This window comes from Salvia splendens, chromosome 3 (genome assembly GCF_004379255.2).
Source record: "Salvia splendens isolate huo1 chromosome 3, SspV2, whole genome shotgun sequence".
Classification (NCBI taxonomy): domain Eukaryota; kingdom Viridiplantae; phylum Streptophyta; class Magnoliopsida; order Lamiales; family Lamiaceae; genus Salvia; species Salvia splendens.
Genome location: NC_056034.1, coordinates 6,754,538 through 6,778,999, shown reverse-complemented (window position 1 = coordinate 6,778,999; position 24,462 = coordinate 6,754,538). Strand labels below are relative to the sequence as shown.

At 37.2% G+C, this 24,462-nt stretch overlaps 5 protein-coding genes across 5 annotated transcripts; 4 read left to right on the top strand and 1 right to left on the bottom strand.

Annotated features, from left to right (window-relative positions):
- The first annotated feature begins 7,686 nt into the window (after window positions 1-7,686).
- On the top strand, window positions 7,687-11,130 carry LOC121793423 (syntaxin-21-like). The gene is made up of 7 exons (XM_042191430.1): window positions 7,687-8,532; window positions 8,820-8,913; window positions 9,710-9,849; window positions 10,048-10,119; window positions 10,244-10,398; window positions 10,506-10,606; window positions 10,726-11,130. The coding sequence occupies exons 1-7, from the start codon at window positions 8,345-8,347 to the stop codon at window positions 10,789-10,791; spliced, it is 816 nt and encodes a 271-aa protein (XP_042047364.1). The 5' UTR covers window positions 7,687-8,344; the 3' UTR covers window positions 10,792-11,130.
- A 2,121-nt stretch (window positions 11,131-13,251) lies between these two features.
- Window positions 13,252-14,167, top strand: LOC121794502 (norbelladine synthase-like). Its single transcript, XM_042192683.1, has 2 exons — window positions 13,252-13,533; window positions 13,723-14,167. Exons 1-2 carry the CDS (start codon window positions 13,350-13,352, stop codon window positions 14,025-14,027), a joined length of 489 nt encoding a protein of 162 aa, XP_042048617.1. The 5' UTR covers window positions 13,252-13,349; the 3' UTR covers window positions 14,028-14,167.
- A 2,803-nt stretch (window positions 14,168-16,970) lies between these two features.
- Window positions 16,971-17,706, top strand: LOC121793941 (norbelladine synthase-like). Its single transcript, XM_042191962.1, has 2 exons — window positions 16,971-17,242; window positions 17,324-17,706. The coding sequence occupies exons 1-2, from the start codon at window positions 17,059-17,061 to the stop codon at window positions 17,629-17,631; spliced, it is 492 nt and encodes a 163-aa protein (XP_042047896.1). The 5' UTR covers window positions 16,971-17,058; the 3' UTR covers window positions 17,632-17,706.
- Window positions 17,707-19,807: 2,101 nt separating this feature from the next.
- On the top strand, window positions 19,808-21,186 carry LOC121797296 (protein DETOXIFICATION 39-like). Its single transcript, XM_042196052.1, has 4 exons — window positions 19,808-19,944; window positions 20,058-20,829; window positions 20,890-20,956; window positions 21,040-21,186. The coding sequence occupies exons 2-4, from the start codon at window positions 20,684-20,686 to the stop codon at window positions 21,064-21,066; spliced, it is 240 nt and encodes a 79-aa protein (XP_042051986.1). The 5' UTR covers window positions 19,808-19,944; window positions 20,058-20,683; the 3' UTR covers window positions 21,067-21,186.
- A 209-nt stretch (window positions 21,187-21,395) lies between these two features.
- On the bottom strand, window positions 21,396-24,416 carry LOC121797295. Its single transcript, XM_042196051.1, has 7 exons — window positions 24,195-24,416; window positions 23,995-24,099; window positions 23,733-23,847; window positions 23,390-23,505; window positions 22,583-22,768; window positions 22,008-22,150; window positions 21,396-21,891 (listed from the first exon to the last, which is right to left on the bottom strand). Exons 1-7 carry the CDS (start codon window positions 24,317-24,319, stop codon window positions 21,704-21,706), a joined length of 978 nt encoding a protein of 325 aa, XP_042051985.1. The 5' UTR covers window positions 24,320-24,416; the 3' UTR covers window positions 21,396-21,703.
- Between the last annotated feature and the right edge of the window lie 46 nt (window positions 24,417-24,462).

The following is a 24,462-nucleotide window of genomic DNA, read 5'->3' as shown; positions in this document are numbered from 1 at the left end:
TCAGCCACATTGGCTTTTACCGCGTCATTCTGACGAGGTGTCATCCCGCTTGGCTCGCTGACGTGGAAACAATGGTGGTCTAAAAAGAACTAGACCAGTCTTGGGTCGAACCCAAGCACCGAGCCCCACGACCAGGCCCAAAGAACAGTCCAAAGACCAATTGCCAAGATCCAAGTCTAAGGACACGAGCACGAGCACGGGCCGTGCTCGTGCTCGAGGCTCGCGTCTTGGCGGACGGGCGGCAGTGGCGCGCGTATGCGCACGTGTGGGTTCTATAGCCCATCTTAGTCCACTATAATTATTACATGGAATAATTCTTCTTATTAAATACTTGGTTAATAAGGTTGTAACTTCCAATGTGGGATAATTAACTCTCTTAATTAATCTCATGGCTTCTCGCATAGCTCATTTAATTAGTTTGCAATTTTGCACAACTTTAATCCATTATTTTCTCACTCACCGGGAATCGGATTTGAGAAAATGAATATACAACGGTCATCTACTCTGAACATAGATCGACGCTACACCATTTAATTTCATAAAATTAAATGTCTCGTTGAAATTATAATTGGTCAAAATCCTTTGACCGGGCATAGATTCCAACAATCCCCCACATAAGTTAAAATAGTCAAATGCATATGCATGCATACACAAGCTCAACCATCGAGAGGTATATAAGCATAATGATAGGTAGTTTTTAGCTTTGAACCATCCATAGTCAACGCCATCGGATACACAGACGGCCTAGACAATGGTATTTTTTAGCTTTGAATTATTCCTCCGCGGCGTGCACCGAGACAATGGTGTTAACACTTAAACACCTTAACCTCATCCGTTCTCACGTTTTGTGTTCTTTGCGGCCTTGGACACCACTTTGGATTCATAAGTGTGTTTATTTGAAGCGGTCACACTTCACACTTACATAGGTGATTCCTAGTCGAGTATCTTGCCCTACTCGGTCTTCTCGAGAACTTAATTTCCTTCAGATCCTTATGAATCATTAAAAGTCATAGACTTATCCTCACCACTAGGCAAGTTTTTCAAACACTCTATTGATCTCTAGGGAATAGATATAGATGAGTGTTTCACATGAACTCTCATAGCTTAGTTTTCCCATTGAATCAAGTTCTTGGGATTTCCAGTCATCATGGTTGGGTTACCACTATGACAATTCTTTAGTTTGTGGATTTCAAACCCGTTCCCTCTAGCAACTTGTTCATTTGATCACGGTTTAACCCTTTGATTAGCGGATCCTCTAGATTATCTATTGACTTCACATAGTCAATTGTAATCACCCATGTTGTGATCAAATGTCTCACGGTATTATGTCGTCGACGAATATGTCGAGACTTAACGTTGTATAAGCCATTGTTTGCCCTTCCAATAGCAGCTTGGCTATCACAGTGGATCAACACTGGTGGCACTGGCTTTGACCAACCTGGAATATCTTCAAGTACGTTCTTAAGCCATTCGGCTTTTTCCCCAGCTTTATCTAAAGTTATGAATTCCGATTCCATGGTTGAACGGGCTATACATGTCTGTTTCGTGGATTTCCACGAGACAACACTACCCACAATAGTAAAGACGTATCCACTTGTTGAAAGTGAATCTTTGTTGTCGGATATCCAATTCGCATCACAGTACCCTTCAAGTATCGAGGGTATCTCGAAAAGTGTAGCCCATGATTTTGAGTATGTTTGAAGTATCTCAAAACCCTTACTAGAGCTCTCCAATGCTCTTTGCTTGGATTACTCGTGTAACGACTCAACTTGTTCACAGCACAAGCAATATCCGGTCGACTGCAATTAGTCAAATACATAATGCACCCAATTACCCGTGCATATTCTTCTTGTGCAACGGGTTCGCCTATGTTTTTGCTCAAGTGAACGTCGAGTTCAATTCGAGTCTTAACCGGCGCGCCATCATATGCATTAAATTTCTTCAAAATTTTCTAAACATAATGAGATTGTGTTAAGATGATTCCATCAGATGTTCTTAGAATTTTCATTCCAAGAATTACATCGGCTAGACCCATGTCTTTCATGTCAAAGTTTCTCTTTAACATGACTTTTATCTCGTTAATTACTTGAGTATTACTACCCATGATTAACATATCATCAACGTAAAGACACTATAACATATTCGTTATCAGTGTTCTTAATATAGACACATTTGTCGCATTCGTTGATTTTAAACTCATTTGATAACATCACATTATCAAATTTCAAGTGTCGTTGCAACGACGCTTGTTTCAATCCATATATGGACTTTACCAGTTTGCATACCTTTTTTCTCTTATCCAGGTACTACAAACCCGTCGGGTAGTTCTATATAGATTTCATTTTCAAATTCACCATTTAGAAACGCAGTCTTTACTTCCATTTGATGAATCTCAAGATTGTGCAGTGCAGCAATCGCGAGAAGCACTCGAATAGATGTAATCCTCGTTAAAGGTTAATAGGTATCAAAGAAGTCATGCCATTCCTTTTGTTTAAAAAGCCCTTTACTACCAGTCGGGCTTTATATTTATCCACTGTTCCATCGGCCTTAAATTTCTTTTAAGTACCCATTTGCACCCTAAAGGTTTAGCACCTTCGGGTAGATCAACCAACACCCAAGTGTGGTTTAGCAAAATTGAGTCAATTTCGCTTTGAACATCTTCTCTCCAATGTAACCCGCCTGGGCCATCAAATGCTACTTTTATTAATGTTGGTTCTTCATCCAACATAAAAGCAATGTAGTCATGACCAAATGTTTTTACCGTTCTGACCCTACTACCACGTCTTAGTACTGCATCACTTGGATCAGGCCTTGCTCGCTTTCGCGATTGAGGTTCTTTATCCACTAATTTAGAACTAGTGGCTTCATCTTCAATTCTAGTCTCATAATTGATTGTGACATCTTCTTTGTCTTTGCAAGGAAATGTATTTTCTAGAAACACGGCATTACTTGACTCGATTGTTGTTCCTACTGGTATAGTCGATATTTCATACTTGTGAACAACAAATCGATATGCACCACTATTAAGTGCATACCCAATAAAGATGCAATCAACCGTTTCAGGACCGATCGTAACTTCTTTCAGGGGAGGAACCATCACATTTGCCAAATATCCCCCACACTTTGAGGTATTTGTAGGATGGCTTCCTTCCATTCCATAACTCATAAGGACTGACATCCTTATTTATTTATTTTTTTTGTGGAATTTTGTTTAGGATGTAGCTGGCTGTCTAGCCGGCTTCCCCCACATGTTTTGGGTCATCCTAGAACTTATCATCAACACATTCATCATCTTTTTAAGAGTTCGATTTTTTCGCATTTTGCAACACCATTAGACTGTGGTGAATATTGAGCAGTCGTTTGATGAATTATATCACTTTCGTTGCATAATTTCTCAAACAAGGCTATGTATTCGCCTTCTCTAACACTTAAAATCATTTTGATTTTACATCTTGATTCTCGACTTCGTTCTTTTTTAATGCTTCAATTACTTCATCTTTACTTCTTAAAAGATAGTAATATCTTGTGCAATCATCTATGAACGTGATAAAGTACTTTTTATCACCTCTGGTTTGCACAAACTTTAAATTACATACATTGGTGTGAATTAATTCAAGGAATTTCGTGTTCCGTTCAACAAATTGAAACAATAATTTAGTCATTTTTGCCTCAAGACAAATCTCACATTTGTTTGGATATTGACTTCATTTATCTTTAGTAAATCCAACTTTACTAACTGTTTTATATCATTAGGATTCACATGTCCTAATCTATAATATCACAAATTTGAACACTCAGTCAAATATGAGGAAGTGGTAGCATTTACATTACTAGCCAATGGCTTTTCAACACGGGGAATAGTCGTTACACTTTGTTTAAAAGACCCCCGGTTACATAACATTTTCCGATGGGTTTTCCAAACTTATACACAAAGAACTTATTAGAATCAAATACAAGTATTGATCCAAAACTAGGTTCTTGTGTATGTCCCGGACATGTAGCACTTCCTTCAGAGTGATTGTCACATCGGACGTCTTCTTGAGGACCATATCTCCAAAGTCGACACATTTGGACGAGGTTTGGTTCCCTATGTTGAGCTTTCTCCCCTCAACAGTCTTGTAAGTATAGAACTTACTTCTATCGGCACACACGTGGGCAATAACGCCCGTGTCGATATACCAACCACATTTGTTCTCGACATGGTTGACTTCCTCAGTTACCACGGCGGCTATCTTGCCTTTGGCATGTTTGATGAAGTTGGCTACACCAAGCTTCTTGGTTGGTGGCTTTATCTTGGAGTCATCTTTCTCCCGACATCTGGACGGGTGCCAAAATGTCTCCCGATATTTTTTCAAGATACGGACGGGTGTCAAACGTCTCCCGGTATTTTCTAGGGGACTGACGTGTGCTAAATGTCTCACGACATTTGTTAAGGCACGAACGGGAGCCAAATGTCTCCCCATGTCTCCTGACGAACGGGACACATACGGGTGCAAAACTTCTACTAACATTTCCCAAGGCACGGATGGGAGCTCATGTCTCCCGACGAACGGAAGACCGGCGGGTGCAAAATTTGCTCCCGACATTTCCCATGGCACGAATGTGTGTGATACGTCTCCCGACATTTCCTAGGAACATACGGGTGTCTAACGTCTCCCGACATTTTCTAAGAACATACGGGTGTCTAACGTGTCCCGACATTTTCTAAGGCACCGACGGGAGTGAAATGTCTCCCCATGTCTCCCGACGAAAGGGAGAAGTCCCTTGTGACCAATGGGACACGCACAAGGACCCTGTCCATGGGATGACGGGAGATGTCCCGTAGGACTTCCCGATCATTGACCTTCACGAGGTCTCTCCCCAACATTGGAGTCAATCGTGTTGATCCCAAATGTATTAACTCTCGTGTTGGACCCGAGGGTCCCAACACTAAATCCATTAGAGGATCCATAGAGCCACCAGACGTGGAACCACTAGTTCTCGTGTTTTACCCTAAGCCCCAACACACGTGTTGACCCCGAAGGCCTCAACACTTGATCCATTGGAGGATCTCTCGGAACCACTAATAGTGGAGCCGTCAGTTTGCGTGTTGGCCACGAAGGCCCCAACACTCGTGTTGATCCCAAAGGACTCAACACACGATCCATTGAAGGATCTCGCAGAACCATTAAAAGTGGAACTGTCATTTTTCGTGTTGGCCCCGAAGGCCCCAACACCCGTGTTGACCCCAAAAGATCGAACACCTGATCCAATCAAGGATCCTGCGGAACCACTTAATGTGGAACCATCGGTGCCACTCAAGGTGGATGCACCGGTTGACCCAAACGGGTTAGTTAGATCAAGGATAATGATGTTGACTCGACGAGGGTCGTGGTCACTGCGATTACCTGAAGGGGACCCAGTGGGGGAACAATGGGCACGACGATGTTGGAGTCGGGGAAAGCGGCGACGGGGAACGCGGCGACGAGATCCATCTCCACGCTAAGGTATTAGTTTCGAAAGTTTTTAGATTCAGTTTAAAGTCCAAACTCCTTCTTCAACGACAAGTATATCTCGTCTTGCGATTGTTAGTTTTTTTTCTGGATTAAAAGAGATAAATCGGGCGTAATACAACCCAAAAGAAGGAATACAAATGGAGAAACTGAAACAAAATTACAATGGAAAAATCGAAACAAATAAACCGTAAGTAGAAGCTAGCCGAGTCGAGGAGTCATCTTTCCGCAAAACGAGATACGCCCCAGTAGTGCTCTCGGATTGGCATTTCGTCCCCAAAGATAAAACGCTACGTCTCTGGTGAAGCAGCACGCTATAAGCAGAGCTCCGGCGAACTGGATGGAGGAGAGGGCAGAGCTTCGACAGAAAGACAATGCAGGAGAATGAGATAGCTTATGTTGTGAATGCTTTTTGAATTGGTGTGGAATGCATGAGATGGCTAGCCTATTTATAGGCCCAGTCCACTGTAGGGGTCAACAACCATGATGGTTGTCATCAGTAACCGCCGAACGTTACAAACCGTTATAGAGCTTGGAGAGGATGATCCTGGACGAGCGTATCGGGACACACTACGCGTCTAGGTTCGTTCACAACGTAGACTTCATCACGTTGGCTTTTACCGCGTCATTCTGACGAGGTATCATCCCGCTTGGCTCGCTGACGTGGAAACGGTGGTGGTCTAAAAAGAACTAGACCAGCCTTGGGTCGAACCCAAGCACTGAGCCCCACGGCCAGGCCCAAAGAACAGTCCAAAGACCACCCAAAGACCAATTGCCAAGATCCAAGGACAAGAACACGAGCACGAGGCTCTCGGCGTGGCGGGCGGGCGGCAGCTCTCGCGTGTGGGTTCTATAGCCCATCTTAGTCCACTATAATTATTACATGGAATAATTGTTCTTATTAAATACTTGATTAATAAGGTTGTAACTTCCAATGTGGGATAATTAACTCTCTTAATTAATCTCATGGCTTCTCTCATAGCTCATTTAATTAGTTTGCAATTTTTGCACAACTTTAATCCATTATTCCGCACTCACCGGGAATCGGATTTGAGAAAATGAATATACCACGGTCATCTACTCCGAACGTAGATCGACGCTACATCATTTAATTTCACAAAATTAAATGTCTCGTTGAAATTATAATTGTTCAAAATCCTTTGATCGGGCATAGATTCCAACAATATTGTTAGTGGAGAATGGGTCCCACCTCATTAGAGAGAAAAAAGTTTCTAAAATTGGAAAGTGCATATTCTTGTGGAAAGGACTAAAAATGAAAGAGTGCATATTCTTGGGAGACGGAGGGAGTAGTTAATTAATTTAAACTAATAAATAATTTCATGCTAAAAAGGACATCAGTAGAATTCAAATAACTTTGTCCAGAGCCTTTGTCCTAGCGGGAAGGAGCTTAGACATAATAGCATGAGGTGCCGAGTTCGAGCCCTCTAATTTAAAAAAAAAAAGAATTCAAATAACTTTCACTATATATTAGGAGTACTCCATTCGTCCCACTTTAGGAGTCTCGATTTACCATTTTTAGGTGTTCACTTTACGAGTTCTGATTTACCATTTTTGGGGGTCTCATTTTAGAAATCCCGGTTGGAATATTCAATAAATGGTAATAGGTCTCATATTTTACTAACTTTTTTCCACTCACATTTTATCGTAAAACTAAAAAGTTGAACTCACATCCCAATATCATTTTTTACCAACTTTTCATTACATTTATTAAAATTCGTGTCGAATATAAATGAGACTCTTAAAAAGGGACCGAGGAAATAATAGTATAGATTTGGAAACCCAATCATTGATACAAAAATTAATTTATAAAACTATAATTAATTATTTTTTACCAATAAATTATGAAAAATCTGGGACTGAATTAAGGGCATAAATAACCCCGTCCCCATTTCCGGCCCCAAGTCCCCTCCACGTCATCATTCCTCTACAATTGCGGCTCAGACCCCAACTGCTCTAATCATGCAGGCCTCAACCCGGTCCGCAACTAATAAATGACAATATTCACAACTTCAACCTATTTTACAAGTAAAATAAAAAAACACCAGAAATTTATAACACAGAAAATTTCATTTATAACACGAGAATTTCATTTTTAATACAAAAACAATAAATTATAACCTAAAAATATAAAAAAAATTCAAAAAAAAAATTGCAAATCTGCATCACACCCCTCTCCTTCTTCTTCCTCCTCCTTCTTCTTCCTCTCCCCCTCCCCCTTCTTCCTCTTCCAAAATGTAAAAATTCAGAAAAATAATTGCAAATCTGCAGCACGTCATCGCCCCTCTTCCTCATCTTCCTCCCTCTTCTTCCTCTTCCAATTTTTGGCAAAAATTCCTTCTTCCGTCACGGCCCCTCTCCGATTAACGCACGCTGGGCCTGGCCGCGGGACGGTCATCAGGCCGGGAACGCGGCCCTGGGACCGGCCCAGGCCGTGCCGCTCTTCCGTGTAACGTGTGGGACGGGCCGGGACTCGCGATTTGCGGCCTGGCCCGGCCTGTAGCGTTAAAGATGCTCTAACCAGATCCTAAAACTCAGGATTGACTCAACTCATAAAATTTTGGTATATATTTGATCCCCGCTTTCACAAACAATTGGTGGCGGCGCCAACAATCCAACGCAACAACGCCCTTTGGTAACTCCGTACACGTCACACCGCCACACTCGTTCATCCTTTCCCTCTTTGATCATTTTCTCCGCCAAATTTCATTCAATTCTTTTCTTTATTCTATCATCAATTCCACCTTTTGACAAAACAACTTCTGCTTCCTCTTCATAATTAGCTACCAAATTGTGCTAGTTGAGTTGGGAATTTTGACTACAATCTACCGAATATGAGTTTTGAGTACCTCGAATCGGGCCGGGCCTTGATTCCTCTTGCTGGGGCAAGGCACATTGAGCACGGCCCGTCTCGAGCCCTTGCTGCCGGCGTCTTCAGGATCAACACCGCTGTCGCTGGATATAAACGCCTCGTCAATTGCATCGGAGCTCCGCGAGACACCGTCGACCTCCGTCATAATCTGTGAGTTCTGCTGCTAACTACTACCTTATCTCGAATTTTGTGTTTCTTTTTGGTAATTATCTGTTGGATTGATGATGCTGTTCAACAATTGAGAAGATCAATTCCTAATTTTATGTGTTCGATTTGGTATTTCAATGGATAAAAAGAGGAGAAACATGAAATTGTATGTTCTATGCATCTTTTTCTAAATTCCTTTTTGGTTTGATTTTGAATTTGCATTTAAGTCTTTCGCTTGCAATTGAATTGGCTATAGCCTCTAATGCTTGGCGATTATTTGTTGTTCGCAGCCTTAAAACTAGGTTACAGGTTAGGGAGCTGGTGAAGGAGACTTCAGCAGAGCTTGATCGTGTTCGACAAACCTACAAGTATAACGAAGTCAATGTAAGTTGATCTTATTTGACTTTGATATCTGGATTTTGCTAGCAACCATTTATTTGGAGTTTGGTGTTGTGTACATCCAAGTTGTTCTTGTGAATTATGTACTTGGTAGTGCTACTAAGTAACCTAGTTTTCGGGTGCTTCAACTGCCTGCATCAAATCCACTAACATTTCTTAGAAGAAACATTGCTTCAAAGAACTTAGGGAGAGTTAGTATTGCTCGATTTTAGTTTTTTCTTATCTTCCTCTCTGGCTTCATTCGGAAGGCATACGATCCTATTGTTTTAGCGGGGACATTAAGCATCTATGATGTGCACATACAAGAAAATAAACGAATGACATGTATTGGAGAAAGGTCGTTCTGTGTATGATAGAAGTAAAAAGTTTCATGTGTTGTTAGGTCACAATCTGAACTATTGAAAAGGATCAACCTACCATACAAAGTCTATCTAAATAAGTAAAGATATGTAAACTTAAAAACAAATAAACTCATCTCTTCAACAGGGCAAAAGCCACAAGCACAATTAAATTGCTATAACTAAAAATGGCTGTGAAAATAGTGGATGGTTTCTGGTTCTGTGGTGTTTATGTCGAACTGAAATTTGAGGAATAAGAGAGATGAATAATCTAGTAGTTTTTGACATGTTAAGTTATTCCATGACTCATATGAAAAGTGTTTACTGAAGCACGAGTGCATCACCTGACTTGAGTCATCTTTGAAAAGCATAGGCATAGATATTATTTACAGTCACACCAAGTGATATGTTATTTAACAAGACAATATCTGTTTGTGTTCCAGGACAGCAAGAAAATTGCTGATGCTAAGCTTACAAAAGATTATGAATCTGTTCTGAAAGACTTTGAAAGGGCTCAGCTGCTTGCAGCAGAGAAGGAAAAGGCTTTTCCTCACCCCATTGCTAATAATACTCGTCAGCCGAGGTAATTTTATTGCAAAATGTCATTTTGCATTCTGTGTCCTCTTTTGAATTGAAGGCTCGTAGGACTACTACTTATAGACAGTTTTATGATGATTATCTCTGATAATTTATTGTATAGGCTGGAGATCTCCTAAATTAACTATAATGTTTAAGACAGTTTTAACTAAGTTGTCTTTCTGCAATTGCTACATTGTTGCAGCAATAGAGCCAGTGAGCTGGAGATAAGTTCTTTGAATCCCATGCAGGCATCTCTGGTTAGAGAATCCAATAGGTAAGAATCCATCTCTGGTTAAATCCTATATTCTCAGCTGCCATTTCTTTTTCAACTAAAAGAAAGCAAAAAAAGGTAAAATACCCTTGAGGTGTATGCTGTGAATAATATGATTATCTTACAGACGGGTCATGCATATGGAAAATGAGATAGTTCTTAATGAAGCCATTATTGACGAAAGGGAGCAAGGCATCAGAGAAATTCAGAAGGAAATTGGTGAGGTTAATGAAATCTTCAGGGATCTGGCTCAATTGGTTAGTGCACAAGGAGCTTTGATAGGTTTGTCAATGTTGTCTTCCAGCACTTCTTCCTATTTTGTACAGTCTATCAACAAAGTTATCATCTTATTTAGCCTACGTGGTAACAGTCTGATATCCTTCTTCCAGGCGATATAAGCTCAAATATTGAGAGTTCCCATGCTGCAACAGGTGAAGGTGCTAACCAACTTGCTAAAGCATCCAAAACTCAAAGATCTACATCATCTATGGTAATATTCTTTGTAAACTCCCTCTACTTATTTGCAACTCGTTTCATCGGAAGATAAATATGCATCCATCTCCACCAAGGCAAAGACTTGATAGATCATCAATGTGATCTTTCTTGCAGACTTGTTTGATGCTGGTTATTGTGGGGATCATTCTGCTCATCGTAGTGGTTGTCGTTGTTTCATAATCTGAGTTTCAACAACATATATTCAATTCAAAGGCCAAGAATGGTTTTTACACATAAAGACTAATCTACTCTCCCTTGCTACTTCATACGGGATCGCTGCTTTGTTTACCGGCTGGTACAGATGAATTTTATTTCCTTTATGTAACTTTTTACCATGTACATAATTCTACCGGGGCATTTTTTTGTCTAAAGGGAGAAGATAATATAAGTCTTCCCATATATGGAGCATTACTATTTCATATTCCAATTATTTGTTGCAGATTATAATCCTTGTTATTTTTCACTTTAACAATGTAAGCCATGGACAAGATATTCCAATATCATAGTAGTTGTTTTTAATAGCCATAGCATCCTATTTACTTACTACATCCTCTTAATTAAAAACTAATACTAAGAAATAATTATTGTTGTGACAAAATAAAACAATTGTGTAATTGAGACAAACAGAAAACGTAAAGAGACACAGATTTACATGGTTCACAAACATTGTGTTGGCTACGTCCACGCGCAGGAAACTGAGAACAAATTGTATATTGTTTTCGGATTACAAGGTCGTGTTCTCTACTTCTATATAAATAAGCCCACAAACGACGGGCTAGGCCCAATAAGACAATTAGGGCATTGTTTCTACAAACATAGCATAGCGTCGGGCCGGCGCCCCCGTTTGGCTAGCGGCAAACTATACAGATTCAATGCATACTAAGTTCGAGTTGAGCCCGCAAGTCTCGATGTGTCGACTGCGTTGTCTGTTCCTGATGTGATGTGGTTTGAGGGGGAGGTTTGTTGAGTACAAACCCATCCAACATCGGGAGTCTGAGGGAAGTTGGAAGGTTTATATAATTTCTATCCAACCACAATCAGTTTGAGGCCTTTTGGAAGAGACCCAAAAATAAATTCATGCGGACTTGACCCAAAGCGGACAATATCAAACGTGTGTTGCAGTCCAACACAGTCGACAATCCGAACAATTATAAATCTATTTATAGCCTCCAAATTAAAGTATCTAATCAAAAAATTTATCACGCTAAGCAACTGACTGTTTCTTCTCAATTTCTTCGGCCAAGTCCAGTAGTGTTATAAGGAAGAATAGATTGATGCGGGTACTACCTAACTATTCTACAACCCTCTCTCCCTTATAAATTGTTTCATAACGGTGTTGTGGTTAGTTAATGATTTTAATTTGTAATTGATAAAATATGGAAGTGAAAAATGATTGAAAGTTTGAAACATAGTTATATAAATTGTAGTAATTAGGATAATTATAAGGTTAATTTTATTGGACAATCAAAATGGAAAAATCAGTTATTTTCATGGGATTGAAGAGTAATACTCCCCTAAATATTGAAAGAGAGTGAGAAATTTTGGTTTCTCTGGAAACCACATGAATCGAATTTTAAATACGGCACAGCATCTTATGTTGCGACAAAATTAGGTGCCAATTATTTGCACTACTAGCTAGGTTCACCTAATGTGCATTAAAAAAATTAGCCTGCAGTTTCAGCCTTATATAATTAATTAAATTTGACATAATTTATATGCATCAAAAAGGACAGATGAAACCGATCGAATACCAAATAACAATACATAACGATAACACGTCAAGCTTAACATTGAATTTTAGGGTGGGACGGCTACTATAATTTGATGATATTGATGTTATTATAATATGTTATCTATGAACTTAATAACATTTTATAGTGATAGAGTCGTTTAAAAGACAACACTAAGGATTATCATTATAAAATTATAATAATACTATTATTACTTTAATATAAATATGTTTCGGTCAGCGCATATTTATAAATGAATTTTCGATTCTGCCAAATTAATTACTCAAACCAGCTCCGGACCTAATATTTTCAATACTTAGTATCTAAATTCGTCTTATTAGAATTTGGATAACGGCAAGAGATAATTGAAATCCATGGGTATTGTTGGAAAATTAATTCTCCACTAGAATTTAAAAAAAAACACGATATGGGGGAAAAAATAACAATCACCAGAATTTAACTCCCTCTTGATCCGACCCACTATTATAAGCCTTTGAATAAACTTCCACCCTTCTATCAAGATTTACTCATAAGAGAAACTATGAACAATGAATTCTAACTAAAGTAAATTACAAAATTGAAAGTGTTCTTATAGGCACGCCATTTCAATAAATTTTTTTATTTTTCTAACCATTTTATTCGCTTTCTCTATCATATTTTTTGTCAATCACACATTAAAACACATGTTGTCAGCTGCTAGACTATTTTTTTCCAATAATAAATACCTATCACCTTACCCAAACAATAGTCTTCTCTTTGGCATATTAGTTAGTCACACAAAATTAGTCAATTTATATTTTTAACAAGTTTTTATCTCTTATAAAATGGGTTCCATTTACAATATTTCAATCACTTCTTCTTCTTTCTATTTGTCTCATAAATTAGCATTAAAACTTGTAATATTCTCAAAATTCCTATTTTTATGGGACGAAATAAAATATAGAGTGAAGTGACATTATAAATAGAATGAGTGACATTATAAAAGTTGTGTGAAAAAACAGAGGAATAATGTATGGAACAGCATCGGACGAGAGAGCGGTGAAGGTACCAGCAAGCGAAGCATGGAAGTTGATTGGCACTCTTCAACTCGCCTATTTCATTGAAGAATCACTTCCTCATCTCATCAGCAAAATCGACGTCATACAAGGCGACGGCTCCGCCGGAACCATACTCCACGCCACTTTCCCTCCAGGCTCGTACTCCTATATATATAATATATATTTCCTCCTGTCCCGCCCCGTCCCACTAAATGTGAAACATTTCCTTTTTTGAATTGTCAAATAGAAACAACATTATCTACTTTTCTACTCAACTCACGAAACAAAATAGTAAAGAGCAATCATTTATACATATTCATTAATTAAATGGATTAATTAAATAGGGAGAGAGGACGGATTGAAGTGGTTCAAGGAGAAGTTCACGGTGGTGGATGATGAGAAGCGTGTGAAGGTGGCGGAGGTGGTGGAAGGCGGCTACCTCGATGCAGGGTTCACGATGTACCGGATCACGTTGGAGGTGACGGAGGCGGAGGAGGAGGAGGAGCAGTGTGTAATTCGAACTACATTAGAGTACGAGCTAAAAGAAGAGGGCGCAGCCAATGCATTCCTGGCATCCATTCAACCCCTCGCCGCCATCATGCAACTTGCCGCTGATTCTTTGCAACGGAACTACACCCACAATTCATAATTAGCCTCTCTTTATAATCACTTTCATGTTGCTTAATAATGAGGTCAATCAAGTTCGTAATCATCCTGTATTTCACGCCTGTTTTTTTTATCAACAATGTCAATTTTATTTGGTTATTTTGTTTTTGGATGAATGTCCAATTAGGATGTATGCTAATTAGAGTTGATTATTGAATTTAGAAGGCTAGAGTTGGAAAATTTTAATTTAATAAAATTCCATCTCCAACCTAATTAACATCTTGAATAAGGTTCACCCGGAACTCGACAAGTTGACCCAATTGACATCTCCTGTATCCAACACTTTAATGATAATTTTCATAAAATTAATAACCATATAAAAATAAATTCAAGTTACTCATTCACTAATAATGCATGTGTACGTAAAATCTTTAATATAAGTAGTACTTATACATAAATGAACTAGTATCATTCAAACTACATTTTCTTAATTTACCATATTTGTTTTCACGTATTCTATTTTACTTTTTTCTTAATTTTAGTTTTATGTGCTTTAGTTGAATTTATACTTATTTTTAAAAGTATAATGCACAAAAAATGTTACTACTACAAATTTAAATTTAACCCGGCACGATTTATCATAGTGGCTCCATTGGCCCCAATTATGGAGCAGCAATAGGTTACTAGGAGTATTTCATAGTACAAAATTTTTTTCATCTCATATTCTGTTTCATTAATGATAAACTAATGTAATATTTTTATGGCATTCAACTCTTTTGGACAATAGGAGAATGAAAAATTATTTTCAGTTAGAATTTTTTATAAATCATACTAATGATTAATATAAAGAAGAAATATTAGAAGTAAAATCGTCCACTCAAGTAGTAAATAATTGCAATTGGGGTTCTTTATGTTGTTTTTTCTATAATGTTTTCCTTCAAACGTTTTATTCCTCAAAGTCTCAAACTAACACCAAACATTCGAATCATTTCACCTATACATTTTTACTGAGAAATTTCATCTAAGTTTCACTAATTTCAACTGAGAAAAAAAAAATCATGCTCTAAATATATATATATGTGTGTCTCTTTTATCAATAACAATTTTGAATACAGTACTTAATTACTCAAAATAAGGATAAGACAGTACATAGGAAATGTATGGTTCACCGCTCACGTCGACGTATAACTCAATCGATGTAAATGCACAAGTCATAACATCAAAAACATTAAATAACTTTTTGAATTTTTAAACTTTGACTAAGTGACATGGAGTACTATTCAAAATTTATTTTAAAAGACAATATGACAATATGAGTACTATTCAAAACTTTGACTAAATTACAATTTAGTCATAACATCAAAGGCACAATAGCGAATCCAGTATTTTTAGTTTGGGGTACAATATTACAATGACGCGTAACTTTAAAATCTTAGTACTAATTATTTTTCCTTCTTTTTATTCAGTTCTTTAGTTAAAATGTTTAGTTTTAAAAAAATTATCATGCATAAAGAATTGATTAACTTCTGGTATTACTACTAATTAGATGACTTCTCTTAAATTTATATAGTATATTAAGAAAAATTTATTTTAGCTTTTGTAAAATGTGCTATCTTAATCATCTTTTGACTTATTTGTGCAACACTTCAATTATTGAAAAAAGGACATAATGCATGCTTATATTTTCCAATGAAAAATTTATTTTAATTTATAAAAGTCTAAAAAACAAAGCCATAAAAAAACTAGGGAAGAGTGTAAAAAATAAGACTAAAAGACAAATTTAGTTTAAATTATAAAAATGAAAAAACAAAGCCTTAAAAGAGAGTGTAAAAAATAAAAATGCAAGTAGATGAAAGTTGAAGAAACAAGCACGATATTGGGGCTAAGGAGGAATCAAACCCACATCCCTGCTTTGCCACTACACCACTGACAGTTCATGTTAGAAAGAGGAGTTCAGTATGTATTATTCCAAGTTTTGGTGTTATCGTTGTATTCTCTTGTTCCTTACTGGATACGCCAGTGCAAAGACATATAATTCACAATATACTTTCAAAAGATATTAAGTACAGTAACTTTTTTTTTTGAAATTTTAAACTTTGACTAAATGGCATACTCCATAATTCACAATTTACTTCCCATGAAACTTTGAGATGTTATAATAAATGCTCGAAAAGATTACTAGCATTTTATTAAAAATACTTTATATCTGTGTTATTGGTACTTCCACAAAATTACCACACAACATATTACTCTGGATAAATAAGTAAGTACGTATTTTTATCATTTTTACCACATGATCTATATCACTTACTTTACTCATAATATTTCACAATATTTTTAAAGGTAAGTCACTTTCTCTACTAATAAAAATATTATAAAGTGATAAATCAATAAGTTTTTTAATTAAAAATATATTGCAGTCCATTAAATCTATTTTTTGGAGTGGAGAGAGAACACGGTACACTGAATAGCATCTACAAATGGGTATAACGTGATATACTCCCATGTCTCAAACAAAACATCACAACTATAACAATAGTAGTGCCATCCAAACAAGTTATTTTTCACGTACAACAACGCTTCTTACAGTATTTATTCCAAAGATTAGCGGTGGAATTTTACATCCCACAACTAGTATTTAGATTACTTTAGCATTTTAGTTTGTTTATACGGATTTAAAGGATAGTGACTAGGATATGAATCTAAAAAATGTGAGTCATATTAGTTGTATTTATAAATTATAATATAGTGAATGCGATATTAATCTGAATTATGAATCAGTATTAATTAAATTAATAATTGGAGTTCGTGAAAGACCACGTCGATTAGTGTTGGATTTTGAATTCATCAAACAGTGATAATAATATAAAAATATATTGGGAGGGAAGGGAAAGGATCTTCAGCGGTGCATCCGCTGCCTGCTTCATTTGTCCTTTTATTCGACAGCCACTATTATTTTAATCCTATAAAAGCCGTTGCTCTAATTTAAAATAATAACCCTCTCATTCTCAACTCCTCCTCTTGTAGTAGTGCTTAGACATCTCTTCCTCCTCCGCCACAACCGGAAATCGAAGATGTACGGAACAATCTCCGATGAGAAGACGGTTGACGTACCAGCAACCGAAGCATGGAAGCTCTACAGCACTCTCCAGCTCGCCAAAGTGGTGGAAGAAGCCCTCCCCGGCCTCATCAGCCGGATCGACGTCGTCCAAGGCGACGGCGGCGCCGGTACCATTCTCGAGCTCGTTTTCCCTCCAGGTACCATCCACATTCAATTCAATTCAATTCAATTCAATTCTGCTAGATTATCCTAATTAATTAAATTGATTTATTGAGTAGGGATGGAAGGGGGATTGAAGTCGTACAAGGAGAAATTCACGGTGGTGGATCACGAGAAGCGAGTGAAGGAGACAGAGGTGGTGGAAGGTGGATATCTGGATCTAGGGTTCACGATGTATCGGGTGAGATTCGAAGTGATAGAGGTGGAGGGAAACGAGAAGCAGTGTATAACTCGATCTACGATCGAATACGAGCTTAAGGAAGAGGCCGCAGCGAATGTAGCGCTCGTTTCCATTCAACCACTCACTGCCATCATGCAACTCTCTGCTCAGTATTTGCTCCGCAACAACACCAACAATGGCAATTGATCTACTATTAACTTGGGGTTGTTTGTTTTGTTTTCATGTTTACTAAAATAAATTTCTATCCTCCGACTACGACTATATATCTGTATTTCATTTTCTCTTTTCCTTGCTTTTAATAACAACAATCAATATGAATCTTCATATTTTATCAATTCATAACTATGAAATCTTTAAAAAGCCACCACAAGAAAATCCTACTCCCTCTGTTAGATAAACGTCACACTTTATCCCGTCATAAATTTAAAAAATATTAATCGAAAGTGAATTGAAAAAAGTAATGGAATGTGAGTCATACTCGTACGTACTTTTACACTCCATATGGTATTAGTTTATAATAAAAAGTAAGTGTGATAATTATTAGTGAATGAAATAAAAAGATAGAAAACCAGTGATAAATATTGATGGACGACGGGCAGAAAATTTCTCTCCGATTGAAAATAAATTTAACGGCACATGATATTTAATGTCATTTACTGGTTTCTATAACAGTAAATTACTCTCCTAATTATGTGTCTTTTGAGAATACTAATTAATAGCTTTATTTGTAAATTAAACTAGTAATTTTGATGTTTGAAAAAAATAGGATAAAATATTCTTTAATATAAAACTAACACAATAGATGTCATTAATTCGATAACTATATTTTAAATAAATACTACTATCATACAATTATAAAAGTTTTAATATGTTAAAAGTGGATTGACATCACTGTATGAGAAAATATAAACATGTATTGTTATTTGCTTCAAATTTAATTGAAATAATGACGTAAAACAAAATATATTAACTTTTATAATGGTATAACTGTATTTATGAAAATTGTAATATAGTGTTAAAATTTGACAAATACTAGCACTATATAATTACATACTCCCTATTTGAATTATTTAAATGAAAATATAGTCCTCAATAGCATCACGAAAAAAGAAAAAAGATAAACAGTGAATATATAATATTAAATTAAATTTTGTCCATAATAATATGACGTCTTATTCTTATTGCATTGAACTACTATTGCAAGGTAAAACACTATACGACTAAATAATAGTCTTCGATTTATTTTAATATGAGTAAAGTGAGTAAACAAATTAAATATTTAAATAAAATTGAAAATAAGGAATATAAATATACCACTATTTTTGAACTTATAGAAAAATATTGGGAAATAAATATATTAGTTAATCTATTTTTGATACTTTTAAAATTATTTTTGTCAATATCCTTTTATCATTACGATAAATTAAAAAAGGATAGAAACCATCCATCAAAAAAATAGGGACGTTTTGTATTAAAGAATTTAATGTGTAAATATGTGGAGAATAGTTATAGTGAAGATTTTAAGGATCAAATTAATGATTAATTCCCTAAAATATAGACTGAACAGATTAGTAATGTAGTAAAAAATTAATTATAGAAGGTCAGGGCATCTGCAGCGGCAACTCGATGCTGTCTCGATCTCGCCTCGGTGAGACGAGACAACATCGAGCCAGCGATGCGGCCACTCCGTCTAGTCCTGTATCCCTCCGCCGAGAGCATGTTGGCGAGCTGGCTCGCCAAGCGCATCGGTCACGTGGTGAGCAGCGGTTGGGTCGTGACGCTCACTCGCCGGCTCTGCGAGTGGGCGTTGATTTTCGGCGATTTTGAATTATTTTTTTAAAAAAAATCTGGAAAAATTTTTTTACCAATTTTTTGCCCTTTTTTTGCAGATTTTTTAAATTTTCTTTTTTCCCTACATTCATCTAATCCAATCCCCCATCATTTTTTTAAATTTTGTCTTTTTTATTTTTTTAAGATTTTAATTATGTGTTTTTTAAAAAAAAAATTTTGGATTTTAAATTGTAATTTTCTTAATGAAGTGTGTTTTTATTAATTGAATTTGTTGAAAATAAAAAGAAAATATGAAATTGAATGAATAATCAAGGGATGAGATGGTTAACAGATGGAGGGTTGCAGGTGTTGTCTTTTAGTTAAGAGATGAGGTAAAAAGTGCAGTGGGGCCCATGAATAGTTAATGAATGAGACGGTATTGAGACGGTTTTGAGACAGAGACGTGGATGACCTTATAAATTGAGGTGTATTAAATATATTCTATATTTGTCTTTTTCCTTAATTTTTTTGTCATACTTAAATAAGTGAATACTCCAAATTAATTTTCATACACTCTAAACACTTTCATAGCGCCGCCGCCACCTCTCCCGATTCCATCCATGAATTCTCCTCCTCCGCGACCGCCGCCATCAATTTCTCCGGCAATAGATGGATCACCTCTTGACAATTCTCATCGTGAGGCCATGGATGGGACGCCTGCTTCAGTTGGTAGTGTGTTTGTTTTATAGTATTTCTCTTAATATTTATTCAATCATGAATCATTACATATTTACATTATTTGTTGTAATTCTGTTATTGATTGTTTCTCTTCTTTCCAACAGAGCATGCAGATTTATACAGCTTTGGAATGAAAGAATTGATGAAGGAAGGAAATAAGCAGGTAGGATTGGCTATACCTCTGAAAATACTAAACATGCTTCTCCACTTTGTACAAGTAATTTCTTTGATGTTTGTTGGTCACCTCCGGTGAGTTGCAACTCTCCTCCGCTTCCATGGCCACTTCTTTCGCTGCAGTCACCGGCTTCAGCGTCTTGCTAGGAATGGTGAGCGCTTTAGAAACTCTTTGTGGCCAAGCCTATGGCGCCAAGCAGTACCAAATGCTCTGTGTTTGGTTGTTCTTCTATCCGGTCTTCTCCCAAACCCGACGTTAAGAGACATCAGTATTGTCGATAAGCCTGAATACCTGCTGGATGGTGTATATGATATCTGTTGGTCTTGGAGGTGCAGTGAGCACAAGAGTGGCGAAGGAACTGGGAGCTGGCAATGCAGCATACGCTGCGTCTTGCTGTGATTGCAGCAGCATCGACTGCAGCCTCAGAAGGAGCGGTCATAGCAGCAGTAACAGTATTAGTCCGAAATGTGTGGGGAAAGCTGTACAGCAAAGAAAAGGAAGTGATCGTATACATGGCGAGAATCTTGCCTCTACTGGCAGTATCAAACTTTTTGGATGGTTTCCAGTGTGCTATCAGGAGCTGCTAGAGGGTGTGGACGGCAAACTCTGTGTGCAGTCGTCAATCTCGGGGCTTACTATGTCGTAGCCATTCCTTGTGCTGCGCTGCTCTGCTTGCCTTCGTCATTCACCTCGGGGGCATGGTAAGTATCTGCAGACTACATTTGAAAAACAAGCTTGTTTCTCACCAATGGTGGTTGCAGGGGCTTTGAATTGGGATCATATGCGGACTTTCTGTTCAAGCTCTCGCGGACTAATTGGAATGATGAGGTCAGTGTCAAATAACATCATTTATTAGACTGTTTCAATCAATCTCAATCAGCTATGTTTTGTGAGTGATGTTTGAGTTGCAGGTGTTGAAGGCTGCCAAATTGAGTTGAAGAAACTTGGGAATGGCTTCACAGGGCACGTTTGGTAGATAAGATTATCCTAGATTATTTTGCTGATTAACATCGTTGCCATTATTTAAAATAATACTACTCCATATTTATCTCGTTCAAGCTTTATTAAGCATGTGTTCGCATTTTAACGCATTCTCAAATTAGTAAGATAGCATTCTTTCAATAAAAATAATCTAATTAGAAGAAGAATAAATTTAACAATGTTAGATGAGGCTCAATCAATATGATGTTTGCCTACCAATAAATTAGAAGTTTAAGTCACTGACGAACTCATCAAGTAAATTTAAAAGAATGCTTAAGCCCCTGCCAATCTAAAGAATATCAAAATGAATTATAGGATTCTTATCGTCTCGAAATTTCAAACTGCATGTTTAAAATATAATGGCCCCTAGCAAAATGGAGTAAATTCAAATGGCTTTGATGAGTGTAGTTTGAAATATTCATCTACTCTTTAGAAATAAGTCGCGTATAACAAGTCCAACTTCAAAGTAAAACTCAGCAAACATGGGTCAGCTTTCCTTTAGCTGCAAATTATAAAACTTGGATGTATCGAGCACTTGCTGCCCTCATGAAAGCATCGTCTCACATGAATTGCTGCCTTGTCCATCATGTATTTTCAGGCACTCAGTGACATGGAAATCACTGAAGACAGCTTGTACTTGTGCGGTTTTGTAGAATTTAGCGGTTGAAAAACTACCTCCGTGCTAGATCTGACAGTCACCTCTTCCCAATGTGATGATGCCTTTGAAGACCCATCAGCACGATAATCACGGGGTGCAAACAAAACTTGGACAGTTGAATGAGCTGCAAGTTGTGGAAATAATTGAGGATTCACCAAAATATTGCAACTGTAGTGAAATTATAATCTAAAATTCTAAAGCACATGGTAATGTGGAACAGGGAATTTTTAGAGGACTTACCCAAACCAAACATGCTTATCTTCTGAACGCTCAGCTGACTAATCTTAGACCTTTTGATCCTTCTCAAACTATGTACGTCTTCTTCTTTCCCTTTGAATTCAATAAATTCTCCTAGAACATATTTGTTTCCTTTGAGCTCTAGCCTGCGTAGATAAGCTGATTTTTTCACATATCACGCACAAAGAGGATAGATATAACCTTATCAAACAGGGAAAAATTCCAGAGTACCCCAATGCTTGTGATGTAATCTTAAACATAGAATCATACAAAATCACACTATAAAATATCAATGTGTTGGATAAGATATAGCATGATACCTACAAAATCTCAATTGCATATTCATTAGTATAATTTAATATCAGAAGCTTCATGTAATCTTTGTTTTTAACTCTTTATGCACCTAGCTTATTAATACATGAGGTGTTGGGATCCAACATATATTCTCTTTAGGACGAACACATGGATGAGTTCGACATAATCCTCAAAGACATGCTCGACTATGCATTTGCCATTTAACTTCAATGGAATCAACAACAATGTCATGCAATAACAAGTAGAGCGGCATGGTGGCACACCTATCTGATATAGGGGCAGTGCTGAGGGCCGAATTAAGCTGATCATAGAATGACTGCTGTGTTTTATCCTTGCCACCAAACACACCTTTGATCCATCCAGAATACAGACTTCTCTGCCCAGGTTTTAAAATTTTCCATTGATCATAAGTGATGACCTCAGGTGGAAATGAATCTGAATCAATGGAACTGCAAGAAGAGCAGCAGAATTAGAGTTGAACAACGAAGAAATTTCTCCATCCACCTCCCCCCCCCCAAAAAAAAACCCTTCTCTTCCAAACCTCCACAAAAGGCCCCCTCTTCCCCTTATTACATGGCTATGAGAAACTAAAATAGTTCCAAATTGAATTTTCCTTGCCAAAGAATTAGTGTTTTAGCGTAATATTGTCTGCCGTGGAGTTATTCGGTGAGAGCAAATATAATCTAACTTCTCTAAAGCACTAAGTACCATACTTAATGACTGGTGGTCAAGATATAATTTTGTTACTAGCCAAAGCCGAGAACATTCTATGATTCATTTCTAAATTAGAGCGAGGCTTGTTGTCTATAAGTAAAGTTGTAAGTCCTCCCCTAACTATTGAAATTATGATTTTGCTTGAATACAAAGTCTCCTCAACTTTGTAAGATTCATGTAAGACTAAAGGTAAGATTTCTTGTCAGCGAAAAGATGTCTTCACAGTAGGGACCAAGAGAAATCCACCCCACCAAACATTAAACATGCAGAAACTTCAGAAGACAGAGAAGTAAGATACCAATAATATGAAAGAAACAACTCCAAAAATTCAATTTCCAAAGACACTAAACTCATACCTGAATTTCGGGTTAGGACATATCACTTTAACAGAAAAATATCCCTCTGGAAGAGAAACTCCCCTTTGTTCAAGATATTCTTCAAGGATGGGAATCAATCGCTTGGTTTCAGGTACCTGCAGAACCACACAAAACTACGATCTAAACTAAACTATCATGAAAAAAAATGCACACAGCAGATATTGAGCAAGGTAGGCATCAATACCATTTGTCACAAAGATAGATAAAACAAACTCAAAACTGGTAAAAATCTTAGGCATTTCCGGTACACCAAGGGCTACAAATTCAAGAACAAAATGGATTATCAGAGGACTTCTTCAAGCAGAGCTAAGAAGCAACTTACAGGATTAGAAATCACTTCAGTTTTATGGTGCTTCCCATCAGTGCAAACCCAATTTCCATCTTTATCAGTGGACACAAATCCTGATATATTCTTCACCGCAATCACCATAGCCCCCCTGCAACATCACCATACAATTCCTTTCTTGTTTAATAAATCAAGCAACACCAATATCCTATCAAACTATAACTCTGAATGGATGGTAACGATCTACAGCCAAAATCAAATTAAACGAGAAAAATTAAATAAAAGAGGGATTACTCACTCTTGAGTAACGAGAACAAGGTCAATATTCTGGCGAGAAGCGGAATCGGCGTCCGGAATTTGGAGGCCAATGTAGACTTTGCTTCCATGATAAAGCTTTTCCAGCCTGCGCCAAACCAAAATCACATACGAAGCCCTCAATAATCAACGTTATTGACGATTCTATTTCATGAAATTTAATTAATTAAGAAATTACAAAACCTTTTGGCGACGGTGAAGATGGCGCTGAAGTGGGAAGAGGAGAGATCGAGGAGTGTGTCGTCCTCGTAGAGGAAGAGCTTCACTATAAGGTAGATAATCAAACCGCTTATCACTGCAATCCACATCTTTGCTATGCTACTCCAACGATCATCAACCTCAGTAAATACTTCAGTTTTGCGGAAAGCTGTTCATCCGAATATCAATATGACCTGCAACTTTTCGCTTAAATTGGTTTTTATCTACTACTGCGGTAGTATTTAATTCTACT

Coding starts and splice junctions, on each gene's coding strand:
- LOC121794502 (XM_042192683.1), top strand. CDS start 13,350: ATGTATGGAACAGCATCGGACGAGAGAGCGGTGAAGGTACCAGCAAGC. Junction 13,534..13,722: donor CCACGCCACTTTCCCTCCAG/GCTCGTACTCCT, acceptor TTAATTAAATAG/GGAGAGAGGACGGATTGAAG.
- LOC121797295 (XM_042196051.1), bottom strand. CDS start 24,319: ATGTGGATTGCAGTGATAAGCGGTTTGATTATCTACCTTATAGTGAAG. Junction 23,848..23,994: donor CTTGTTCTCGTTACTCAAGA/GTGAGTAATCCC, acceptor GTGATGTTGCAG/GGGGGCTATGGTGATTGCGG. Junction 22,769..23,389: donor TGTCCTAACCCGAAATTCAG/GTATGAGTTTAG, acceptor CTCTTCTTGCAG/TTCCATTGATTCAGATTCAT.
- LOC121793941 (XM_042191962.1), top strand. CDS start 17,059: ATGTACGGAACAATCTCCGATGAGAAGACGGTTGACGTACCAGCAACC. Junction 17,243..17,323: donor CGAGCTCGTTTTCCCTCCAG/GTACCATCCACA, acceptor TTTATTGAGTAG/GGATGGAAGGGGGATTGAAG.
- LOC121797296 (XM_042196052.1), top strand. CDS start 20,684: ATGGTTTCCAGTGTGCTATCAGGAGCTGCTAGAGGGTGTGGACGGCAA. Junction 20,830..20,889: donor TCATTCACCTCGGGGGCATG/GTAAGTATCTGC, acceptor TGGTGGTTGCAG/GGGCTTTGAATTGGGATCAT. Junction 20,957..21,039: donor GGACTAATTGGAATGATGAG/GTCAGTGTCAAA, acceptor TTTGAGTTGCAG/GTGTTGAAGGCTGCCAAATT.
- LOC121793423 (XM_042191430.1), top strand. CDS start 8,345: ATGAGTTTTGAGTACCTCGAATCGGGCCGGGCCTTGATTCCTCTTGCT. Junction 9,850..10,047: donor AATAATACTCGTCAGCCGAG/GTAATTTTATTG, acceptor ACATTGTTGCAG/CAATAGAGCCAGTGAGCTGG. Junction 10,607..10,725: donor AAAGATCTACATCATCTATG/GTAATATTCTTT, acceptor TCTTTCTTGCAG/ACTTGTTTGATGCTGGTTAT.